The sequence below is a fragment of the Carcharodon carcharias genome, chromosome 3 (assembly GCF_017639515.1).
Source record: "Carcharodon carcharias isolate sCarCar2 chromosome 3, sCarCar2.pri, whole genome shotgun sequence".
NCBI lineage: Eukaryota > Metazoa > Chordata > Chondrichthyes > Lamniformes > Lamnidae > Carcharodon > Carcharodon carcharias.
This window is the reverse complement of record NC_054469.1, coordinates 188,174,544-188,194,264: the sequence shown is the minus strand read 5'-3', so window position 1 is coordinate 188,194,264 and position 19,721 is coordinate 188,174,544. Positions and strand designations below refer to the sequence as shown.

The 19,721-nt window shown below is 42.0% G+C and overlaps 1 protein-coding gene across 4 annotated transcripts in view; it reads left to right on the top strand.

The window, feature by feature from the left end:
- Positions 1 to 324: 324 nt before the first annotated feature.
- The window catches only part of nup153 (nucleoporin 153), a 65,372-nt gene continuing 45,975 nt past the window's right edge, over positions 325 to 19,721 (top strand). For 3 of the 4 annotated variants that reach the window (XM_041183835.1, XM_041183837.1, XM_041183834.1), the window contains exons 1-5: positions 325 to 478; positions 7,274 to 7,478; positions 10,656 to 10,910; positions 15,475 to 15,614; positions 15,716 to 15,844. In XM_041183835.1, coding sequence (XP_041039769.1) covers positions 389 to 478; positions 7,274 to 7,478; positions 10,656 to 10,910; positions 15,475 to 15,614; positions 15,716 to 15,844 — 819 coding nt within the window. In that variant the 5' untranslated portion in view covers positions 325 to 388. The remainder of the gene's footprint in view (positions 479 to 7,273; positions 7,479 to 10,655; positions 10,911 to 15,474; positions 15,615 to 15,715; positions 15,845 to 19,721) is intronic. The other variant, XM_041183836.1, reaches the window with a different exon arrangement.

Below are 19,721 nucleotides of genomic sequence, written 5' to 3'. Positions count from 1 at the left end.
TGATGGAAAAGGGAACAGCCCTTGCATGCACCGCTCTTCCTTCTGCTCCCTTGATGCTTTGCGGGTGTTTGTCAGGCGGAGCCAATGGCAGCGTCTGGCGGCGTGATGACGCATGTTGGCACACGCTGGCTCTTGTGCGCACTTCGTGCGTTGAGGGCGGAAAAAACCCTCCCCTGGAGGGAAGGCGCTTGCGTGCGAGCGAGCGGGTGGCTGACGGCTGAGGGAAAGTGCGTTGTTGCGGGGGAAGGCGTAGAACCGCTTGTGACGTTAGAGCGTGGAACCCCCACCCTCTTCCCTCCTTCCTTTCCCCCCCCCCCCCCCCCGCTTGGGCACGGCTGCTAGGCGATAGAGAGCGGCGCGAGCAACTGGCAGGCAGACAGATTCAGACATGGCGGCGGCGACAGGAGGAGGTGGTGGTGGAGGTAAAATCCGAAATAAGAGACACCACATCATTAGCAAACCCTACACGAAGAACCAGGTAATTGTTTTTAAAGATTTACAATCCGCCTCTGTCGGTTTATATAAAGCTGTTGTAGGAGAAGGTGGAGCGATACCCGCTCTCGGCTGAGGCGGTGTGCGCGAGCCGCGGCCTAGGCGCTGGCTTTGAGCGAGTGATGAAGAATCGCTATCAAAGCCGGGCCTAGCTCGGTGAAAAGAGGAAGATGCAATCGAACAAGCAGTGATTCCCACTGGAACATCCCCTGGGTTTTGTTTCATTGTGTTTACTTATTATAAATGCTGTTAGTCCGCTTCCCGTCGGCTTGTTACTCGCTTCCGGTGCCCCCCCCCCCCCCGGTTGCATTCTGATGGCCGGAGGTAAGACCGGCTTTCTCCCTCCCTCTTTCTCTGTCTCTCGTTCTCTATTTCTTTTTTCATGATCCCGTGTTTGCAACCCTCCCGGTTCTGAGCCTCTCGGTTCAGCTCCTCGGTTCTCCACGGTTTTTCAGTCCTTTTAACCGCCATGGGGGGTTTTGGCGCGGAGCTGATCGACTTGTACCTTCATTAGGGATCTTCCATAACATTTCACATTGCTGATTTTACACTCCTCTTGTTGAAGTTTGTATCTTTCGGTACCGCGATTTTGGTCTGTACTCTCGTGTTGTTAGATTTTAACCCCTTTTCTCTTCTACGTTCGGGGATGGGGGGTGCCAGTTGCGTCTTGACATGCGGACTTGGCGCACTGCCTGTATGTGGAGTAGCAGACTGTCGCCACAGATTTCTTTTTAAACTTACGTTTTAACATGAGTCATCAGTGGGCCAATTGAATGTTTTACTTTCTGAATTTAGGCCATTATGTTGCTCGTGGAATCTGTACTTGGTAAAACTGGTTTTAAATTACTTACATTTAAATTGCGTGATTGTCACTTTTTACAGTGTGGATCTTTGCGCTCCAAAAATTCCAAATCTATTACCTGTCTAATTTTTGAGCACCTCTAACGTTAATTTCCATCAAACTTTTGTACTTCAGTTAATTCTGAATAGAACATTAGGATAGTTTCTCTACTGCTCTAGATCATTGTGAGCAATGGTCTTGCATTGCTTATCAAAATGGAAGAGAAAATAAGAGGCTCTAATATATGCTTATGTTAGCCGAAGGTAATTGTCCTTGAGCCCTTCTGAGGGATAAATTTTGGTTATAACACTGGGGATAACTCCTCTGTTTCTGTTTGAAATAGTGCCCTGGATGTTTATGTCCACTTGAGAGCAGATGGGTTTAACATCCCATTTGAAAGACAGCACCTCAGACAGTGCAGCACACTCTCAGTTCTGTATTGGAGTGTCAGCCTTGATTTTTGTACCCAAGTACTGGAGTGGAACTTGCACCTGAATCAAGGATCAGGGTTCGAGTGCCACTAACTGAGGTACAGCTGACACAGCCACATTGATATTTTTGTTGTCTGGAAAGAGTTTCAATGAAAGCAATGTATATGTTTGTCTGCAATATATGTAATGGATTTGTAAGGTGTGCAACCATGTCTCGCCAATTTGTAAGGATTATGGTTGCTCTTGCTGCATGTACTGTCAAGCCTCATTGTGTACTTTATCTTTTGTTATATGCCTTACCACCCCTATCTATTATTGCATCTTTCACTCCTTCCCTCATGTTTCCTCTATCCTTGTTCTTTGATTGACTCATTGACTGTTTGCACTGGTACACTGCAATTTCTTTGCGCAGGCATTATACTTTTAAAATTGTTCTTGCAGGTAACCATACAACAACCTGTATTTGTTTGTTGCTTTTAACATTGTAAAAGATCCCAAAGTGCTTCACTGCAGTGTTAGCAGATAAAAATTTAACACTGCCACACAAGGAGATGATAGCACAGATAACTAAAAGTTTGGCGTAAGAGAGGGGTTTTAAGACTCACCTTTGAGGAGAGAGAGGCATATAAGTTTATGGAGGGAATTCAGTTTGTGCCCTAGACCACTAAAGGTGTGACTGCCAATGGTAGGGTAAAGGAACTCAGGAATGCACAAAATTGAAGTCCTAAGTGAACAGGACTACCCTTGCTTTGTTGCACTCTTACCAACATGATCGTAACCAGGATATCTCCAGCAATGGTTTCTCTTCCCACCCCATTACGCCCGTGGTTCATTGAAGATCTATCCATGGCTGTCTCCTTTTACTTATCCACATGTTGCTTTCTAGTAACATCATTCACACAATCTCCAGGCACCTTATGGTTGTTTGCAGACAACACCCAGTCTTTGTTGATTATTTTACTGCTTTTGTGTTACCAGGCTGCATGTCTAAGATGAACCACAACTTCCTCCAGCTAAATGTTGGTAAGGCCGAAGCCATTGCCTTGGGACCCAGTTCAAACTTGATTCCTTGGCATCAATTCTGTCCACTGGCTAAGCCAGACTGGTTGTGGCCTTATCATCCTCTTTGAATCTGAACTGCGATTCCGACTCCATCTGCATCGTAGAGGTCACCCACATTCACCTTTGTGGTATTGTTTGCTTCTATCAACATTTCTGCTGCTGCAATACAACTATGTCTTTGTCACCTCTATTTCAATATATCCAAGCCTGCTTCTTGTCCTCCACTTTGTAAATGTTGGCTCATCCAAAATTGCCTTTTGTATCCTACCTGTACTTTTCATCCCTCTTACCCATTGTTTCTGTCCTTGCATTGGCTCCTGATCTTTTTAAATTTTCATCTATAATTCCCTTTTATAGCCTTATAGTCTCTGAAACTTCGCTCAGTCCCCAACTTCTCCCACTAAAGCTATCCATTCCTCTGAACTGGCTTCCCTCTTGCCTTTGGTAGCTGTCATGCTCTGCCAGTCCCTATCTCAACTTCTGCGCCCTCCGTGCTTGGCCAAAATTTTAGTCACTTCTTCCTAATATCTGCTTCTTTGGCTTATGGTTCACTATTGCTTTATGAAGTGCCTTGTGGTTTTTTTTCTGTTTAAAAATGCAGCACAAGTGCAAGCTTTTTTTTTTAATTGCATTGTAAGTGACATTTTCATTGAGCAACATAGATGGTGGGCTAAGAGCTAAATTTCACAAAATAGGTACAGGTAAGCTTCACTTTGGATCATCTCCCCTAAAGACTTTCCAGTCTCAGCCTTATCTGTTGCAAACGTTAATCATTTCATGAACTTCCTTGAATCTATCCTAAATTGATTTTGAGCCTGTACCCCCTTATTCTGTTGTCATAATGTAACTTTACGTAATGTTGTGGGTTTGCTTTTGTATATTAATATATACTTTAAGTTCACCCCACAATTATTTCTGTCAAAACTGAAAAGTCTGATTTTCTCGGAATGCTCCCCAAAAATGGGAAAGGTATGGGAACTCACAAGTTTGTGTTTGTAGAAGTTTATCCTAGTGATATTCCAATTTTTTTTTAGGGGGAGATTGTGGACATCCATTTACACTGTTTCAGAGGCACTTTTTGGTTTTGTTTCAGTTATGAGAACATAGAATCTGTTTTGTATCTAAGATAAGGCTAAAATGGTGTTGGCAATGTAATTTGTTTCTTGGCCTTCGATTTCAAAATATTGCATCCCATGAATTGTATTTTGATGTTTGCTATGGATCTTCAGCAAACATATTACAAAGACAAGTATACCAAAAATACCATTTTCCCTGAACGTTTGAAGTTTGGTGTGGGGGCTTTCAATATTTTGTTACAGATGATTCCTAGTTTGTTCCTTTTTATTTGTGATAAAACAAAGACCTGTATAGGAACTGCTCCCACATTTCCTTGCCTTTTTTGCTCTTTCACCAGTTTTACCTCTTTATTTTTGAGTAATATGTCCCTCAATCAAAAGGTTGAGCTAAATTTACCCCCTGTTCTCCCCACTTCCCCTCCCATCTTTGCTTTTGAGTACCTTGTGAAAATACGAATATAAACCTGTGCTGTGCCACTCTGGCTCAGTCTGTTAGCATTCCAAATCTGCACTACTGGCCTCATTCAAAAATCCATTCATATGAAATCTGACATCTTATTTCAGATGTATCATTACTAAATACAAAGACCATTGTATACTGCATTCTATATCAATATTTCAAATGCAGTCAAACACTCAGTATAGAAACTTGTATCGTTTGTATTCATTATGTCACTTGAAGTTATGCTTAGCAATTTGAAAGTAAACACTTCAGCAAGACAGCAATGGGGCATAATGATTCATAGGGATCACTAGCATGGTGATGTTTTTATCTAGGCAGCTCTCCCCTCACCATTGTCTTGACGGCTATGATGATTTTCCCTTGGAGCGATATTGTCTCCTAGATATATTTGTGCAATTCGACTAACTCTTTCACATTATTATTAAGCTCTTGGTTTTTGTTCTGAGACTACCCATTTTTGTAGCTACTTGAAATGCTTGCTGAACTTTCTTTTCCACTATCTTGTGTTTTTATAGGGTTATGCTCCTGAGCACAAGTTCTAAACTCCCATGGCCTACAGAATGATGCCTGGGAGTTTTTTATGACAGCTGTAAAAGAACAGCACAGCACTATTCATTATTACTGAAGGTTAAGATGCTGTTCTTCCAATGGGAGCAAATATAGGTTGAAGAATTGACTGTATCTTCAAAAATACTTCGTCATTCACCGATTCACTGGGTTGTTCATGTCAAAGATAAATGTAGTACTCAAATGTTGAAGCTGTTTATAGTACATTTTGTTGAAATGCCACTTCAGATGGGCATTTTGGCATATTTATACTGCCCGTGTTGATATTGTTTCCAGCAGCTTTTAAACATTTTTTGCTTTTGGCAAAGCCAAGTTCCCAACTTTGCTAGGGCACCTAGCCATAGGGGATTTGTAGAAGATAACGAAAAATAATGGTGGGATTTGATGTTGTGAAGTTCAGATACGATGTAAATTTTTAAACTTGGAGAGGAGTGAATTATATCAATGCAAGCCGTGCTTAACTTCAGGATATGAATATAAAACTAAAGATTCTTGTGCATAACCTGGAATAAATTCCACCCTTCTGCCTCCAAACCCCCACACGTATGGAATGGACTTCTAAATAAAAGATTAAAAGAGAACTAGGTGAGCATCCAAAACAAATTGAATTAAGGTCTGCAGATGTCATTGAATATACTTTGAAATATAGTTTCTGAATCTCTGGGGCTCTCTGCGATGTCATGTGAATGGTAGCAATTAACCTGTTATTTTGAAAGTAGATTAATGATCTTCAATTTGCTTCATTTTTCTGTTTGTGAGATGGGGAACAGAAAGCAAGTTTGCAGAACATCTCAGGAGATTAATTAGATTAGGTGAATTCTTGTGTAAAATGGGTTGCACTCGGTTGCATTCTTGAGTTAATCTTTCGTCTTCTATCTTTGTATATGGACCTTTTCAAAAAGTGTTTGATAAAGCACTGCATAACATACTTGTAAGTAAAATTCAACCCCATGGCCTTCATGAAGGAGGGGGAATGTGAACACAATATTGGCTAAGAGATTGCGTGCACAGAGTAGTGGTGAATGATTGTTTTCCAGACTGGAAGGAAGTGTACAGTGCTATCCCCAGGGTTTGATATTGGGACCATTGCTCTTTCTAAAATATATTAATAAATGGACTTAAGTATACAGAGTGTAATTTCAAAGTTTTCAGATGACAGGCAACTCAAATGCAGTAAGCAGTAGTACCTAGACAGAAACAATTTTACACAGGGAAGTGTGAAGTAGTGCTTTTTGGTAGGAAGAATGAGGCGAAGCAATATAAATGAGATGGTACAATTTTAAAAGAAGTGCAAGAACAGAAAAACATGGGGATGCATGTAGAAACATCTTCATGTGACAAGTTGAAGAGGCTTTTTAAAACATAAAGCATATGGGATGCTTATCTTTATAAATGGACATGAAGTACAAAAGCAAGATATGGTAAATCTTTATATATCACTGGTTAGCCTTTGGCTAGAGTATTGTGCCCAATTATGAAAATTGCACTTTAGGAACTACATCATGGCCTGAGAGAGGGTGCAGAGAAGATTTGCTGGAATGGTACTGAAGATGTAGAACTTGAGCTATTTGGAAAGACTAGAGGAGGTGGGTTTTTCTCCTTTGAGCACAGAAGGTTAATAGAAGATTAATGGAAGTCTTCAAAATCGTGATGGGTTTTAATTGATTAAATAAAGAGGAACTGATTCTAGTGGCTGAAGGATCAGTAACCAGAATACACAGAATTAACACAATTAGCAAAAGAACCAGAAGCAAGATGAGAATATTTTTAAACTACGAGCTGGCATGCATTCCCTGAAAGGGCATTAGAAGCAAATTCAATAATAACTTTCAGTGGGGAATTGATTAAATACTTGAAAGAGAAAAAAGTTTGTGCTATGAGGCAAGGGTGGGGAAATGCTGGTACAGGGGCAAGGGGCTGAATGGCCTCCTTTGTTGTATAATTCTATGATGTGCTCCTGTTATTCTCATAGCTGGTAGAAATAACAAGGCAGCTACCGTTGAAGCTTCAGATGTTACTATTGTCAGCTCAAACTTATTGCAAATGTTAAATTCTGGAAAGCTATGATATGTTAAATATCTTAACTTGAGTGTACACATAAATTCATTACTCGTTTCATTCACCCTCACTTTCTCAGGTTAGTGCTTCCTCTGTATTCTGAGTTGTAAGACCAATCATTGAATCAACAATCACTTTGCAATAGGATTGTTAAAAAATGGTTCAAAGTTGGGCCAGAGAGCCCTAGTAATTAATTCAGTGTGACTTCTAAACCAAGAAAGGGAAATTGATAGTCATTATTGTTAAATCTGATTTTTTTTTAAAAAAAACTCTTTGCCTGCAGGGAATCATTGGAAGAGTTACAAACACTGTCAAGAATATAGTTCCTGGATGGCTGCAGAAATACTTTGGAAAGGTTTCGAAGACAGAACCAGCTGAAGCAAGGGGATCGGTAAACAATCATGAAAATGTTCCAGTTCTTGTCAATGAGACGCCACCATTTGATAATGGAAGGCATCAACCATCGCCAACAACCGGCAGTGCAACAGGTAGTTGTATAATTATAAAGCTTATTATCTGCATTTAAATTGGTTAATGCCAAAAAAGAAATGTTAGTTCTGGATATACTCAATGAATTAACATGACAGAGTTAATAAAATGTTATGAATGTGATTGTTTGATTTCTACTACTGATATATTGCAAAGGAACCAATTTGTTCAATTAGAATTATGAAGGATAGCTATTCTGTGAGGGTTATCCTTAAGTCCAGTTTCATTGAGAGAGTTTGGATGAAGTAAGTGTTTAGGTTTGGATCTTTGCTTGGTTGCAAACCTGGACAGACTGTCTTCCAAAAATCTATTATTTCATAACTGCCAGCTTGAACCTTCATGTTGTAGTGAAGGGCCACAATGTAGTTCATCAAACCTGAATTGTGTTTAAGCAACAGCAAGTTGCAGGGCTAAGTATATTGGGTTATGCCCTTTTGCCAGTAGAATGAACAACATGACACAATGAAAAGGTGTTTGCTAGACATTCCCTTTTCAAGGAAGTATTCCTTTGGGGAGCAAGACATGTGTCACCCGCAAAATACGAGGAATATCTTAATTTTTCCCTGCTATAGTGAGGGCCCATTTTATTGCACGCAGTCAAGTTTTCCAACCATAGATAAACTGATGCATTTTTCAGCAGAGAAAGCTATGCAAGTATTTAAATCTTGCTCTTTGTGTCTGATTAATTTGAACATATAGTTTTGCTTAATTATGATTGCATGATTTCTCTATTGCTTGACGGTAAAGCATTGTTTCCAAGTAACAAGTTTGATGGTAGTGGTGCTTTCGTTTGAGATATGTCAGTTACACTGTTTGCTCTAACTTATTCTTAAATGTTGGAAATGGTCTCTGCTTCAATTGATGAGTCTGGCAGTGCATTCCACAACTTGATAACATTTGAATACAAAAAAATTTCTCCTGTTCTCTGACCTAAATGTCTTAAATGTAATCCTGTCCCTATGTTCCCTAGTTCTAGACCACTTAATGTGTGAAAATAGTCTTTTTCTCTATCTTTATCAAATCGCCTCAATCTCCTTTGCTCTAATGAGAACACGACTTTTCCAAGGTTTTGGATAGATTGGATTTTCCCATACTTGGCAAAATCCTAGTGAATCTGTGCTTTTTGTTTTAACATCCATCCTATGGTGGAAAGCCCAAAACTGTGCAAACTATTCCTATGCTCTATAAAATTTTGTGTAGGTTCACAATTACACCTCATTTGTACTATATACCGCCTGTTATAAAATCCTGTATTCCATCAGTCTTTTATGTATGGCCTTATCCATTGATGATGCTACTTTTAATGTCTGGTGAATCTGAGGCCCAAAATTACTCTGTTTATCCACCTAATCCAACTGTTGCCTGTTCAAATTACTTTTATCAAAATATGCTTCCATTAAATTCCATCTTTTTTGCATTATATAATTTTATTTATAGCCTCTTGGAACTTTCTTTTGGCCCTCTAATATATAAAATGACTCCCAGCAATGACAAGTTTGGCTGCCACCCTTGCAGCACTATAGCCAAATCGTTGATGTGTATAGTGAACATAAATAGTTTCGAAACTGAATCCTGTAGGATACGGCTGCCTAATTCCAACCACTCAGAAACTGCTCTTAACGTCCTCTCTTTCTTCTCTCCTAACCAGTTTTAATGCAATTTGCTACCCCCTCCTCCCACCAATTCTGCCTCTTAATCTTCCCCAATAGTTTCCTTTGTGTTATCTTGTCAAATATTTTCTCAAGCCCAAGTGTTCCACTTAGATTAAAATTCCCTCGTCCATCATTTTGGTCACCTCCTCGAAGAGCTCTTATCAGGTTTATCCAATGGTCTTTCCTTCTCAAATCCACTTTTGGTTCTTATAATTTTCTTACCTATTATTTATTTTAATATCAGTTATCTCACTTTTTAACTTGGGGTTTACTACCTCCTGAATATGCTTCTCTTATGAGCAGTATTTAATAAATAGCCCCACCAATTTCTGCTTATTCCCTAGTAACTCTTATCCTTGTGTCTCATGTAACCACTCGTAAAAAGTGTTTTTAAAAGAGCAGGTCAGAGGCTAGGAATCGTGCGATGAGTAACTCACCTCCTGCCTCCCAAAACCAGTCCACCGTTTACAAGGCTCGAGTCAGGAGTGTGATGGAATACTCTCCACTTGCCCCTGGATGAGTACAGGTCCCACAACACTCAAGAAGCTTGACACCGTCCAGGAGAAGGCAGCCCACTTGGTTGGCACCACATCCACAAACATTCACTCCCTTCACCACCGATGCACAGTAGTAGCAGCAGCGTGTACCATCTCCAAGATGCACTGCAGAAATTCACCAAGGCTCCTTCGACAGCACCTTCCAAACCCACATCCACTATTAGAAGGACGAGGGCAGCAGATAGATGGGAACACCAGCACCTGGAAGCTCCCCTCCAAGTCATTCACCATCCTGACTTGGAAATACATTGCCATTTCTTCCCTGTCCCTGGGTCAAAATCCTGGAATTCCCTTCCTAACAGCACGTGGATCTCAGCGACTCATGAAGGCAGTGCATCACTGCCTTCTCAAGGGCAACTAGGGATAGGCAATAACTGCCGATCCAGCCAGCGAAGCCCACATCCTGCGAATGAATTAAAAAAAACTGATGTATTTGTACAATACTTCATTTTTAAAATTTTGTTGATTCTCTTCATACTTCCTCTTGACCCCTTTCATAAATTCTTCCCATAGTTAATTGTGTTATGCATTATGCTATCTATAGACTATCTGCCCTTTTCAATTTGTTTATCTCTCACCCCTGTTTGTCCTTAGCACTCTGAAAATGAAGTAGCCTCCCATGGCTTATATTTAGTCTGTAACTTTGCAATTTTAAAAAAATATTCTTTTGTTACTCCATGTGTCAATTTCCCTGCACCTAATCTCAGCTAGCTGCTTGTTTGTCTTGGTTTGCCTCTACAGTATGCCTTCCCACCCTCCCTCTTTTCTGTTCCTCCTAAAATCATTATAACCCAATATGTTGATTTTGCTCTGCTGCCCACTTTGCAGCCAAGATCAGGTAGTGTTATGGTAACTCATGATCTTCAGGAGGCAAAAAGAACAATCATATTACAATTGTGTGCACGTTTATATGCTGGCAACATGAACCAAACACTTGCATCTTATATTTTGTTTCTCACTTTTACAGTAGGCACACCATCGAGCAAATCTGCTTTAAATTTCTCGGAAATGCTGCTCCTGCGACCAGCTCTCAGTCGAGCACACTTTAATTGTGCTGCACTAGATACTCCAGCACATGATTGCCAACCGTCCACATCCTCCTCTTTTCCTATTGGCAATTCAGGATTCTCACTGGTAAAGGAAATCAAAGATTCTGGCTCTCTACATGAAGATGATAACATCTCCACAACAAGTGGTTTCTCTTCCCGAGCTTCTGATAAGGGTAAATAATTCTTTTAAGATTTTTCATTGGCAATAATTTTATGGTGCAGTTGTAGCAAGCATTTGTGATTCAGCTTTCAAAAAGCTTAGTATAGTTAGGTTAAATTGAACAGTTCATTTTTCCTGTTGTCTACATAACATAGCTGTTCACTAGCCTAAAATTTTACGCTTTAGGGTGGAGGGAGCCTGTAGCTTTTAGGTGCACATCATATTTAAGATAAAGGGTTAGGCCACATTTGGAATATTGCATGCGACTTTTTAAAAAATTCATTTTTATAGGATATGGGCATTGCTGTCTAGGCCCACATTTATTGCCCATCTCTAATTCCCCTGGGGAAGGTGGTAGTGAACTGCCTTCTTGAACCACTGCAGTCCATATGGTGTAGGTACACCACAGTGCTGTTATGAAGGGAGTTCCACAGTTTTGGTCCAGCGATATAAAGGAACGGTGATATAGTTCCAAGTCAGGATGGTGAGTGGCCTTCTAGATGTTAGTGGGTCATGGGTTTGGAAGGTTCTAAGAAGCCTTGGTGAGTTTCTGCAGTGTATCTTGTAGATGGTACACATTGCTGCCACTGTGCTCAGTAGTGGAGGGAGTGCATGTTTGTGGATGGGGTGCCATCCAAGCAGGTTGCTTTCTCCTGGATGGAGTTGAGCTTCTTGAGTGTTGTGGGAGCTGCAGTCATGCAGGCAAGTGGGGAGTATTCCATCACACTCCTGACTTGTGCCTTGTAGATGCTGGACAGGCTTTGGGGAGTAAGGAGTGAGTTACTCAGTACAGGATTCCTAGCCTCTGAACTGCTTTTGTAGCCACAGTATTTTTATGGCTAGTCCAGTTCAGTTTCTGGCCTTTGGTGACTCCCCAGGAAGTTGATGGTGGGGGATTCCTCAATGGTAATGCCATTGAATGTCAAGGGGCGATGGTTAGATTCTCTATTGTTGGAGATGGTCATTTCTTGGCACTTGTGTGGCACAAATGTTAGTTGCCACTGGTCAGCTGAAGCCTGGATATTGTCCAGGTTTTGCTGCATTTGGACATGGACTGCTTCAGTATCTGCGGAGTGGTGCATAGTGCTGAACAATGTGCAATCATCAGCGAACATCCCCACTTCTGACCTTATGATGGAAGGAAGGTCATTGATGAAGCAGCTGAAGATGGTTGAAGAAGACACTACTCTGAGGATTTCCTGCAATGAATTCTTACAACTGTGGTGATTGACTTCCAACAGCCACAACCATCTTCCAATGTGCTAGGTTTGACTCCAACCAGCAGAGATTCTTCCCCCGATACCCATTGACTCCTGTTTTCCTAGGGCTCCTTGATGCCACGCTCAGTCAAATGCTGCCTTAATGTTAAGGGCTATCACTCTCACCTCACTTCTGGAGTTCAGCTGTTTTGTCCATGTTGAAATAAGGCAATAATGAGGTCAGGAGCTGAGTGGGCCTGTTGGAAACCAAGCTGAGCATCAGTGAGCAGGTTATTGCAAACCAAGTGGCACTTGGTAGCACTGTTGATGACCCCTTCCATCACTTTTGGGATGATCAAGGGGGCTGAGTTACTTTTGTCCTGCTTTTGGTGTACTGGACATACCTGGGCAATTTTCCACAGTGCCAGGTAGATGCTATTGTTGTCACTGTACTGGAACAGCTTGACTGAGGGCGTGGCAAGTTCTGGAGCATAAGTCTTTAGTACTATTGCCAGAATATTATCAGGACCTATAGCTTTTGCAGTATCCAGTGTCTTCTGCCATTTCTTGATGTCACGTGGAGTGAATCAAATTAACTAAAGACTGGCATCTTTGATGCTGGGGTCCTGTGGAGCAGGCTGAGATGGATCATCCACTCAGCACTTCTGACTGAAGATTGTTGCGAATATTTCAGCCTCATTTTTTACACTGATGTGCTGGGCCCCTTCAGATGGGGCTATATGTGGAGCCTCCTCCAGTGTTTCATGACTGGATGTGGCAGGACTGCAGAGCTTAGATCTGGTTTGTTGGTTGTGGAATCACTTAGCTCTGTCTATTGCTTCCTGCTTATGCTGTTTGGCATACATGTAGTCCTGTGTTGTACCCTCATCACATTGACATCTTTCCTGGGGTATGCCTGGTGTTGCTCTTGGCATGCCTTCCTGCACTCATTGAACCATGGTTGATTCCTTGACTTGGTGGTAATGGTAGAGTGGGGGATATTCTTGGCCATGAGTTTATAGATTGTGGTTGAGTACATGTTTGCTGCTGTTGATGGCCCAAAGTGCCTCATGGATACCCAGTCTTGAGTTGCTAGATCTGTTTGAAATCTATTCCATTTAGCATGGTGATCATGCCACATAACACGATGGAGGGTATCCTCAATGTGAAGACGGGACTTCGCCTCTACAAGGATTGTGTGGTGGTCACTCCTACCCATAGTGTCATAGACAGATGCATCTGCGGCAGGCCAAGTATATTTTTCACTCTTGGTTCCCTCACCACCTGTCACAGACCCAGTCTAACAGCTATGTCATTTAGGACATGACCAGCTCAGTTTGTACTGATGCTGCCAAGCCACTTGTGATGGACATTGAAGCCCCCAAGCCAAAGTACATTCTGTACCCTTGCCACTCTCAGTGCTTTCTCCAAATGAAGGAGCGCTGATTCATCAGCTCAGGGGGGACGATACATGGTAATCAGCAGAAGGTTTCCATGTTTGATCTGATGCCATGAGACTTCATGTGGTCCAGAGTTGATGTTGAGGACTCCCAGGGCACCTCCCTCCCAACTGCATACCACTGTGCTGCCACCTCTGCAGGGTCTGTCCTGCTAGTGGGGCAGGAAATACCCAGAGATGGTGATGGTGTCACGAAAATTACCTGTAAGGTATGATTCCTTGTATGACTACGTCAGACTGCTCTCCCAAATTTGGCACAAGCCCCCTGATGTGAGTAAGGAGGACTTTGCAGGGTTGACAGGGCTGAGTTTGCCGTTGTTGTTTCTGGTGCCTAGGTCAATGCTGGGTGGTCTGTCTGGTTTCATTATTTTAAGCACAAGTCTTCGTTAGGCTTGATACAACTGAGTGGCCTGCCATTTTGGAGGGCATTTAAGAATCAACCACATTGCTATGGACCTGGAGTCTCAGGTAGGCCAGACCAGGTAAGGGTGGCAGGTTTCCTTCAAGAAAAATTAGGACATTTGTGAACTAGATGGGTATTCCAACAATTGACAATCGTTATCGTTAGGTTTTTGATTCCAGATTTTTATTGAATTGAAATTCCACCATTTGCCATGGTGGGATTCGAACCCGGGTCCCCAGAGCATTACCCCGGGTAGTGACAATACCACTACCCCTTTGTTTTCTCCATTATAGGAATGGCATTTGAGTCAGAAAAGTGATAGTAAAAATATTAAATTGTCAGCAAAAATTAGGAATTGCAACGGAACAGGTTAGGAAGCTAGTTGAGATTTTCCAAGCTGATTGCCTATTATATATCTATGGTTTAAGAATAGATTTAAAATTACCTCCAGAAGAATGAGTGAAGAAATGAGAAGGATCTTCAGCTCTCAGGATTTTTTGGACATGGGATGCTTTACCACAAAAAAACTATTGAAACAAAACCTAGATAAGTGCAAGAATAACCAGTTCCATTTGTGGGCTGATTGGCTCTCTGTGATTATAAAGTCTGTGATTAATTCCTGTGTTTCATAATCACAGTGTTGAATGTTTTCCCTTTATCCAAACGATATGGATAATGTGTTGCTCCCATGTCTGGAGGAATTGTAAATGTAGGTTTCTGCCAGCCTGTGTAAAGACTAATACTTCTTCATGATATTCCTTCAGTTCATTGTAGCTTATGATTACAAATATTACTTGCAAAAATATATAACTAGAATTGTTTACATTTCTAGTTTACATCATATCATGGCTTTGGAAATTACATAGTAAACTGCTTGATTCTGCAACTGCTGTCAGTGACAAAAATGTGGAATTCTACAGTGTGATCTACTGCAACTTCAAATAGCTAAAAGAGTAGGATAGAACTTTGCAATGTCTGAAATGGCCGAGTGCGCACTTGATGATCCACAGTGCTACCTAGCAGAAACCCTCTGGTAACTGAGCCAAACCACCTTTGTGAGTTTGTATGGTGAATATTGGTATCCTGCTGTTTTTGAGCCTGGCTGCATCAAATGTGAACTGAAAGATATCCACATTCCTACACTTTCAGAATAGGCTATTTCCTTGTGGGGCTGCTTTTTTTTCTTCCTAGACTGGAAATGCTGAGGGAAATTGTGGCACAGTCCTTTCTGAAATGGAACAGACTAGTTGATCTGAATGATTCATTGTCACATAAAATACTTATGTTATTGGGAAAAAGGTAGAGTGTTTGTGAGAATAGTGTATTTTGCTAACGCAATTAAGAAATCCTGTGGTGTCCTTCTGGAGTACAGGTGAAATTAATATGTCTCAGCTAGAGATATAGCTCAGTAGTAAAACTGCTTTAATACTTTCATTCAAACAGCGCTAAATCTTTAATGACAGAAGATGTACTTACGGATCAAGTTTTTGTTTTTTAATTGTTCTTACTGTTACAGATGTGATAACTTCAAGGAATGCTTCTTTACCACCTTTATGGTCCCCAGAAGGGGAACGCTTTCATTCAGTTCCCCAACAATCAGCTACGAGCTTGAAAAGGCCATCTTTTAATCTGTCTGCTTTTGGAAGTTCACCTCCAGTAAGTACAATGACACAACATTGATGTTGTTTGTAATCATTGAGCAATCATTACTTGAAAATGTAAAATTGTGAAATTCAAAATGATCTTGCTTTTTCCAGTCTTTTATTAGTACTTCTTTACTAAATTCAAGCCAGCTTGGGGATTCTCCTTTCTATCCTGGCAAGACTGCATATGGTGGGGCTGCAGCAGCAGGAAGAACTTCCCAAACACTAGGTACACCTTACCAGGTAAAAGCTAACTGAAGGTGTAACTCATTCTTGTTTCTTCCTTTGTACTTTTTGTATCTTTGTGCTTCTGTTTAGAATCATCCATTTCTTTGGTTTAAATATTGAGTTGGAAAGGATGACTTGATGTTTGGGATGAACAGGTTGGCTCATGAAATTTTGAGCAGGTTGGGCTTCCACTTATTGGAGTTTAGAAGAATGAATGGTGATCTTATCAAAGCATATAAGATTCTGATAGGGCTTGGCAGGGTAGATGCTGAGAGGGTGAATCTAGAAATAGGGGGCATAGTTTCAAATAAGGGGTTTCCCATTTAAAATGGAGATAAGGAGGAATTTCTTCACTCAGAGGGTCAAATCTTAAGAATTCAATACCCAAAGAGCTGTGGAATCTGGGCCATTGAATAAATTCAAAGCTGAGTTAGACTGATTTTTGATCTACAAGAGAGTTGAGGGTTAAGGGGAACAGGCAGGAAAGTGGAGTTATGATCATATTCAGATCAGCCATGATCTTATCGAATGGCCAAGCAGGCTTGAGGGGCCAAATTGTCTTATTCTGCTCCTATTTCTTATAAGACCCCAGCAATAAGCATGTTGAATTGCAATAGTATGTCCCTTCCTTCCCCTGAACAGATCTACTAGTCTAATCATTTATTATAGTTTGATAAAATTTGGTGTGGCTTAAGAAAAAGAATGTTTTCAAGTCCAAGCAGACTACTTCAATACAAGAACTCGCAGTTCGGATGGTTCTTTGGCTTTTATGCTGGATCAAAACCCAGTTTATAATTTAAACTGTTCTTGTGCCGGTGAGATTTTTTTTCTATTCCAATACTGTGGAGCTTTGTAAGAGAGGCACTGACCAATTTGTGTCTTGGATGATTCAACTTAAGTCGTGTTCTGTTTGACTTTATTTGTCATTTGATATTGATCTATGTTTGGGTCGCTAAAAAGGCTTTCTTCTTTGTGGTGGCATAAGAGTTAACAAAACAAGTTCAGCTAAATCGACATGCACTTGACATTTTGTATAGGATGTAAATCAACTTGAAATACTTGTGAAAGAGTACAATGCCAGCTTTTCAAACTTGTGTTAACAAACTCAAGAAGTCTACTGGAGCATCTTTAAATTTCTAATTATAGAACTTAACTTTTCTCTACTGTAGAAATTTCATCAGCAACCAAAGCTCTTCATTAACTGTGAAGTGCTTTGGGACATCCTGAGACCCTAAAAGGTGTGACCTTAGTGCACATCTGTTTGTATTTATGCAAGAAGCTCTGCTTTGATTTAATATTGGGCAGTGTGAGGGCATTAATATAACATGGTTTATTCATACTGTTCTAAAATATTGGCATTAAAAAGAGAAACATAGATCCACAGGAACTTTGTGTTGCTTGTCCTAACTTGTTTTAAACCTGCTTTGCACGTTGAGCAAATGAGGGAAGAGTTAACACTCAAACACTGCTTTGAGTAAATTGCTGTACAGCTTTTCCCTTTCTCCCAAATTCTATATGGCCCCAAGTGGTGAGTAATGCTCGCTACTATGTTCCATACTTTGTATGCCTAGTCAATCTGTAAAGTAAAATTTGACTGGATTAAATTTCTTGTAAAGGATTCTGTGGTGACCAGTGCACCTGTTCGTTGCCAGTTAACATATCACCATCGTGGTTCAAATGCTTGCCTTGTTTTTGTACAGAGCAGCGTGATACTGAGACAGTTACGTCATTCAAATGACGGATGGAAGAAGTAAACATTATTATTAAAACATTTTTTGACAAGTACTGCAAATAATTCCCCTCCTGGAATATTTGAACAAGCCACATATTTCTGCTATGATTGTGCCAGGCATTAGAAGTTTCATGTGTCTGTGGTTTTTTTTTCATTCATGCGATGGAATACACTTGATGGGCATCATTGGCTAGACCAGCGTTTATGGCCCATCCCTAACTGCCCTTGAGAAGGTGTTGGTGAGCCCGCCTGCTTGAACCAGTGTGGTCTAAGTGGTGTGGGTATACCCACGGTGCTGTTAGGAAGGGAGTTCCAGGATTTTGACCCAGAAATAGTGAAGTAACAGTGATATAGTTCCAAGTCAGGATGGTGAGTGGCTTAGAGGAGAACTTCCAGGTGGTGGTGTTCCAATGTGTCTGCTGCCCTTGTCCTTCTAGATGTTAGTGGGCCATGTGTTTGGAAGGTTCTGTCAAAGGAGCCTTGATGAGTTCCTGAAGTGCATCTTGCAGATGGTACGTACTGCTACTGCTGTACAGCGGTGCTGGAGGGAGTGAATGTTTGTGGGTGGGGTGCCAATCAAATGGGCTGCTTTGTCCTGGATGGTGTCAAGCTTCTTGAGTGTTGTTAGAACTGCGGTCATTCAGGCAAGTGGAGAACGTTCCATCGCATCCTGACTTGTGTCTTCTAGATGGTGGACAGGCTTTGGGGAGTCAGGAGGTGAGATACTCACTGCGAGATTCCTAGCCTCTGACTTGCTGCCCTTGTAGCCATAGTATTTATATGGCTAGTTCAATTTTTGGCCAGTGGTGACCCAAGGATGTTGATAGTGGGTGATTCAGTGATGGTAATGCCATTGAATGCCATGGGGTGATGGTTAGATTCTCTCTTGTTGGAGATGGCCATTGCCTGGCGCTTGTGTGGCACGAATGTTACATGCCACTTGTCAGCCCAAGCATGGATATTGTCCAGGTCTTGCTGCATTTGGACATGGACTGCTTCAGTATCTGAGGAGTTGCGAATGGTGCTGAACATTACGCAATCATCAGTGAACATCCCCACTTCTGATCTTATGATGGAAGGGAGGTCATTGATGAAGCAGTTGAGCCATGTTCCCAGGGATGAGAAATTTCCGCTGTTCTCCAAAAGTTGGAATTTTGGCAAGTTAATCCTCCCCCCCCCCCCCCCCCCCCCCCCCCCACACACACACACACACACACACACACACACACACACACACACACACACACACACACACACACAACTCAGCCTAGCCCAGGTGAGCCATCATTCAGCCTCATGCTGTTGAAACTGCTGCCAATTTGACTGACTTTCTGTGATTGGGTGATTGAGGCCACACTCCCAACAGCTGCTGCTCCCTTGTGCAGCCAGCAGAGTACTTTGCATTGTCTACCTGCTGAGGCCTCTGCTGTGGGAGCAGTGCCACTGGACTGGGTGGGAGGGGGGCAGGGTGGGGGGTGGCGGAGAGGCTGAGCGTGGCTGTCAGGGGCAGGGAGGAGAAGCTGAGCAGAGCTGGAGGTTGGTGCAAAGAGGCTAAGAGTGAGGCTTTGGGATGCAATGTGAAGGGCTGAAATCCGGGTTGCGGGGTTAGCAGAGAAACCAAGAGAATTTGAGGGCAGAGACTCCAGGGATGGGGTTTGGATGCTGATTGCTGCTTTTCTTCACTCCAGTTTGAGGGCTGAGTCTCTGGGGGATGGGGTTTAGTTACTGCTTTTCCCCATTCCAGTTTTTCCACATCAGGGCAAGGTGGAGAAATCCAGGTTGCGGGGGGCGGGGGTGGTGAAAGAGGAGCGGATGAGTGAGTTGGGGGCTGAATGACGAGGAAAGATAGGTATGAGCGAGCTGGGCAGGGTGGGAGTGAACTAGGGAGGGGAAGTGTGAGTGGGTGAGAGAGCTGGGGAGGGAGGGCATGAACAGGTGGGTGTGTGAGGGTGGGCATGAGCACGTGAGTGGGAGGGGGCAGGTGAGCAGAGTGGGTCGGTGGAGAGGGTGGGCAGGGTGGGGGGAGAGGAGCTTGTAAGTGTGTGGTGGGGAAAGGACTCCCCTGGGGCTTCAGTCAGCATGTAATATGGAATAAAAGCAAAGAACTACGGATGCTGGAAATCCAAAACAAAAATAAAAATACCTGGAAAAACTCAGCAG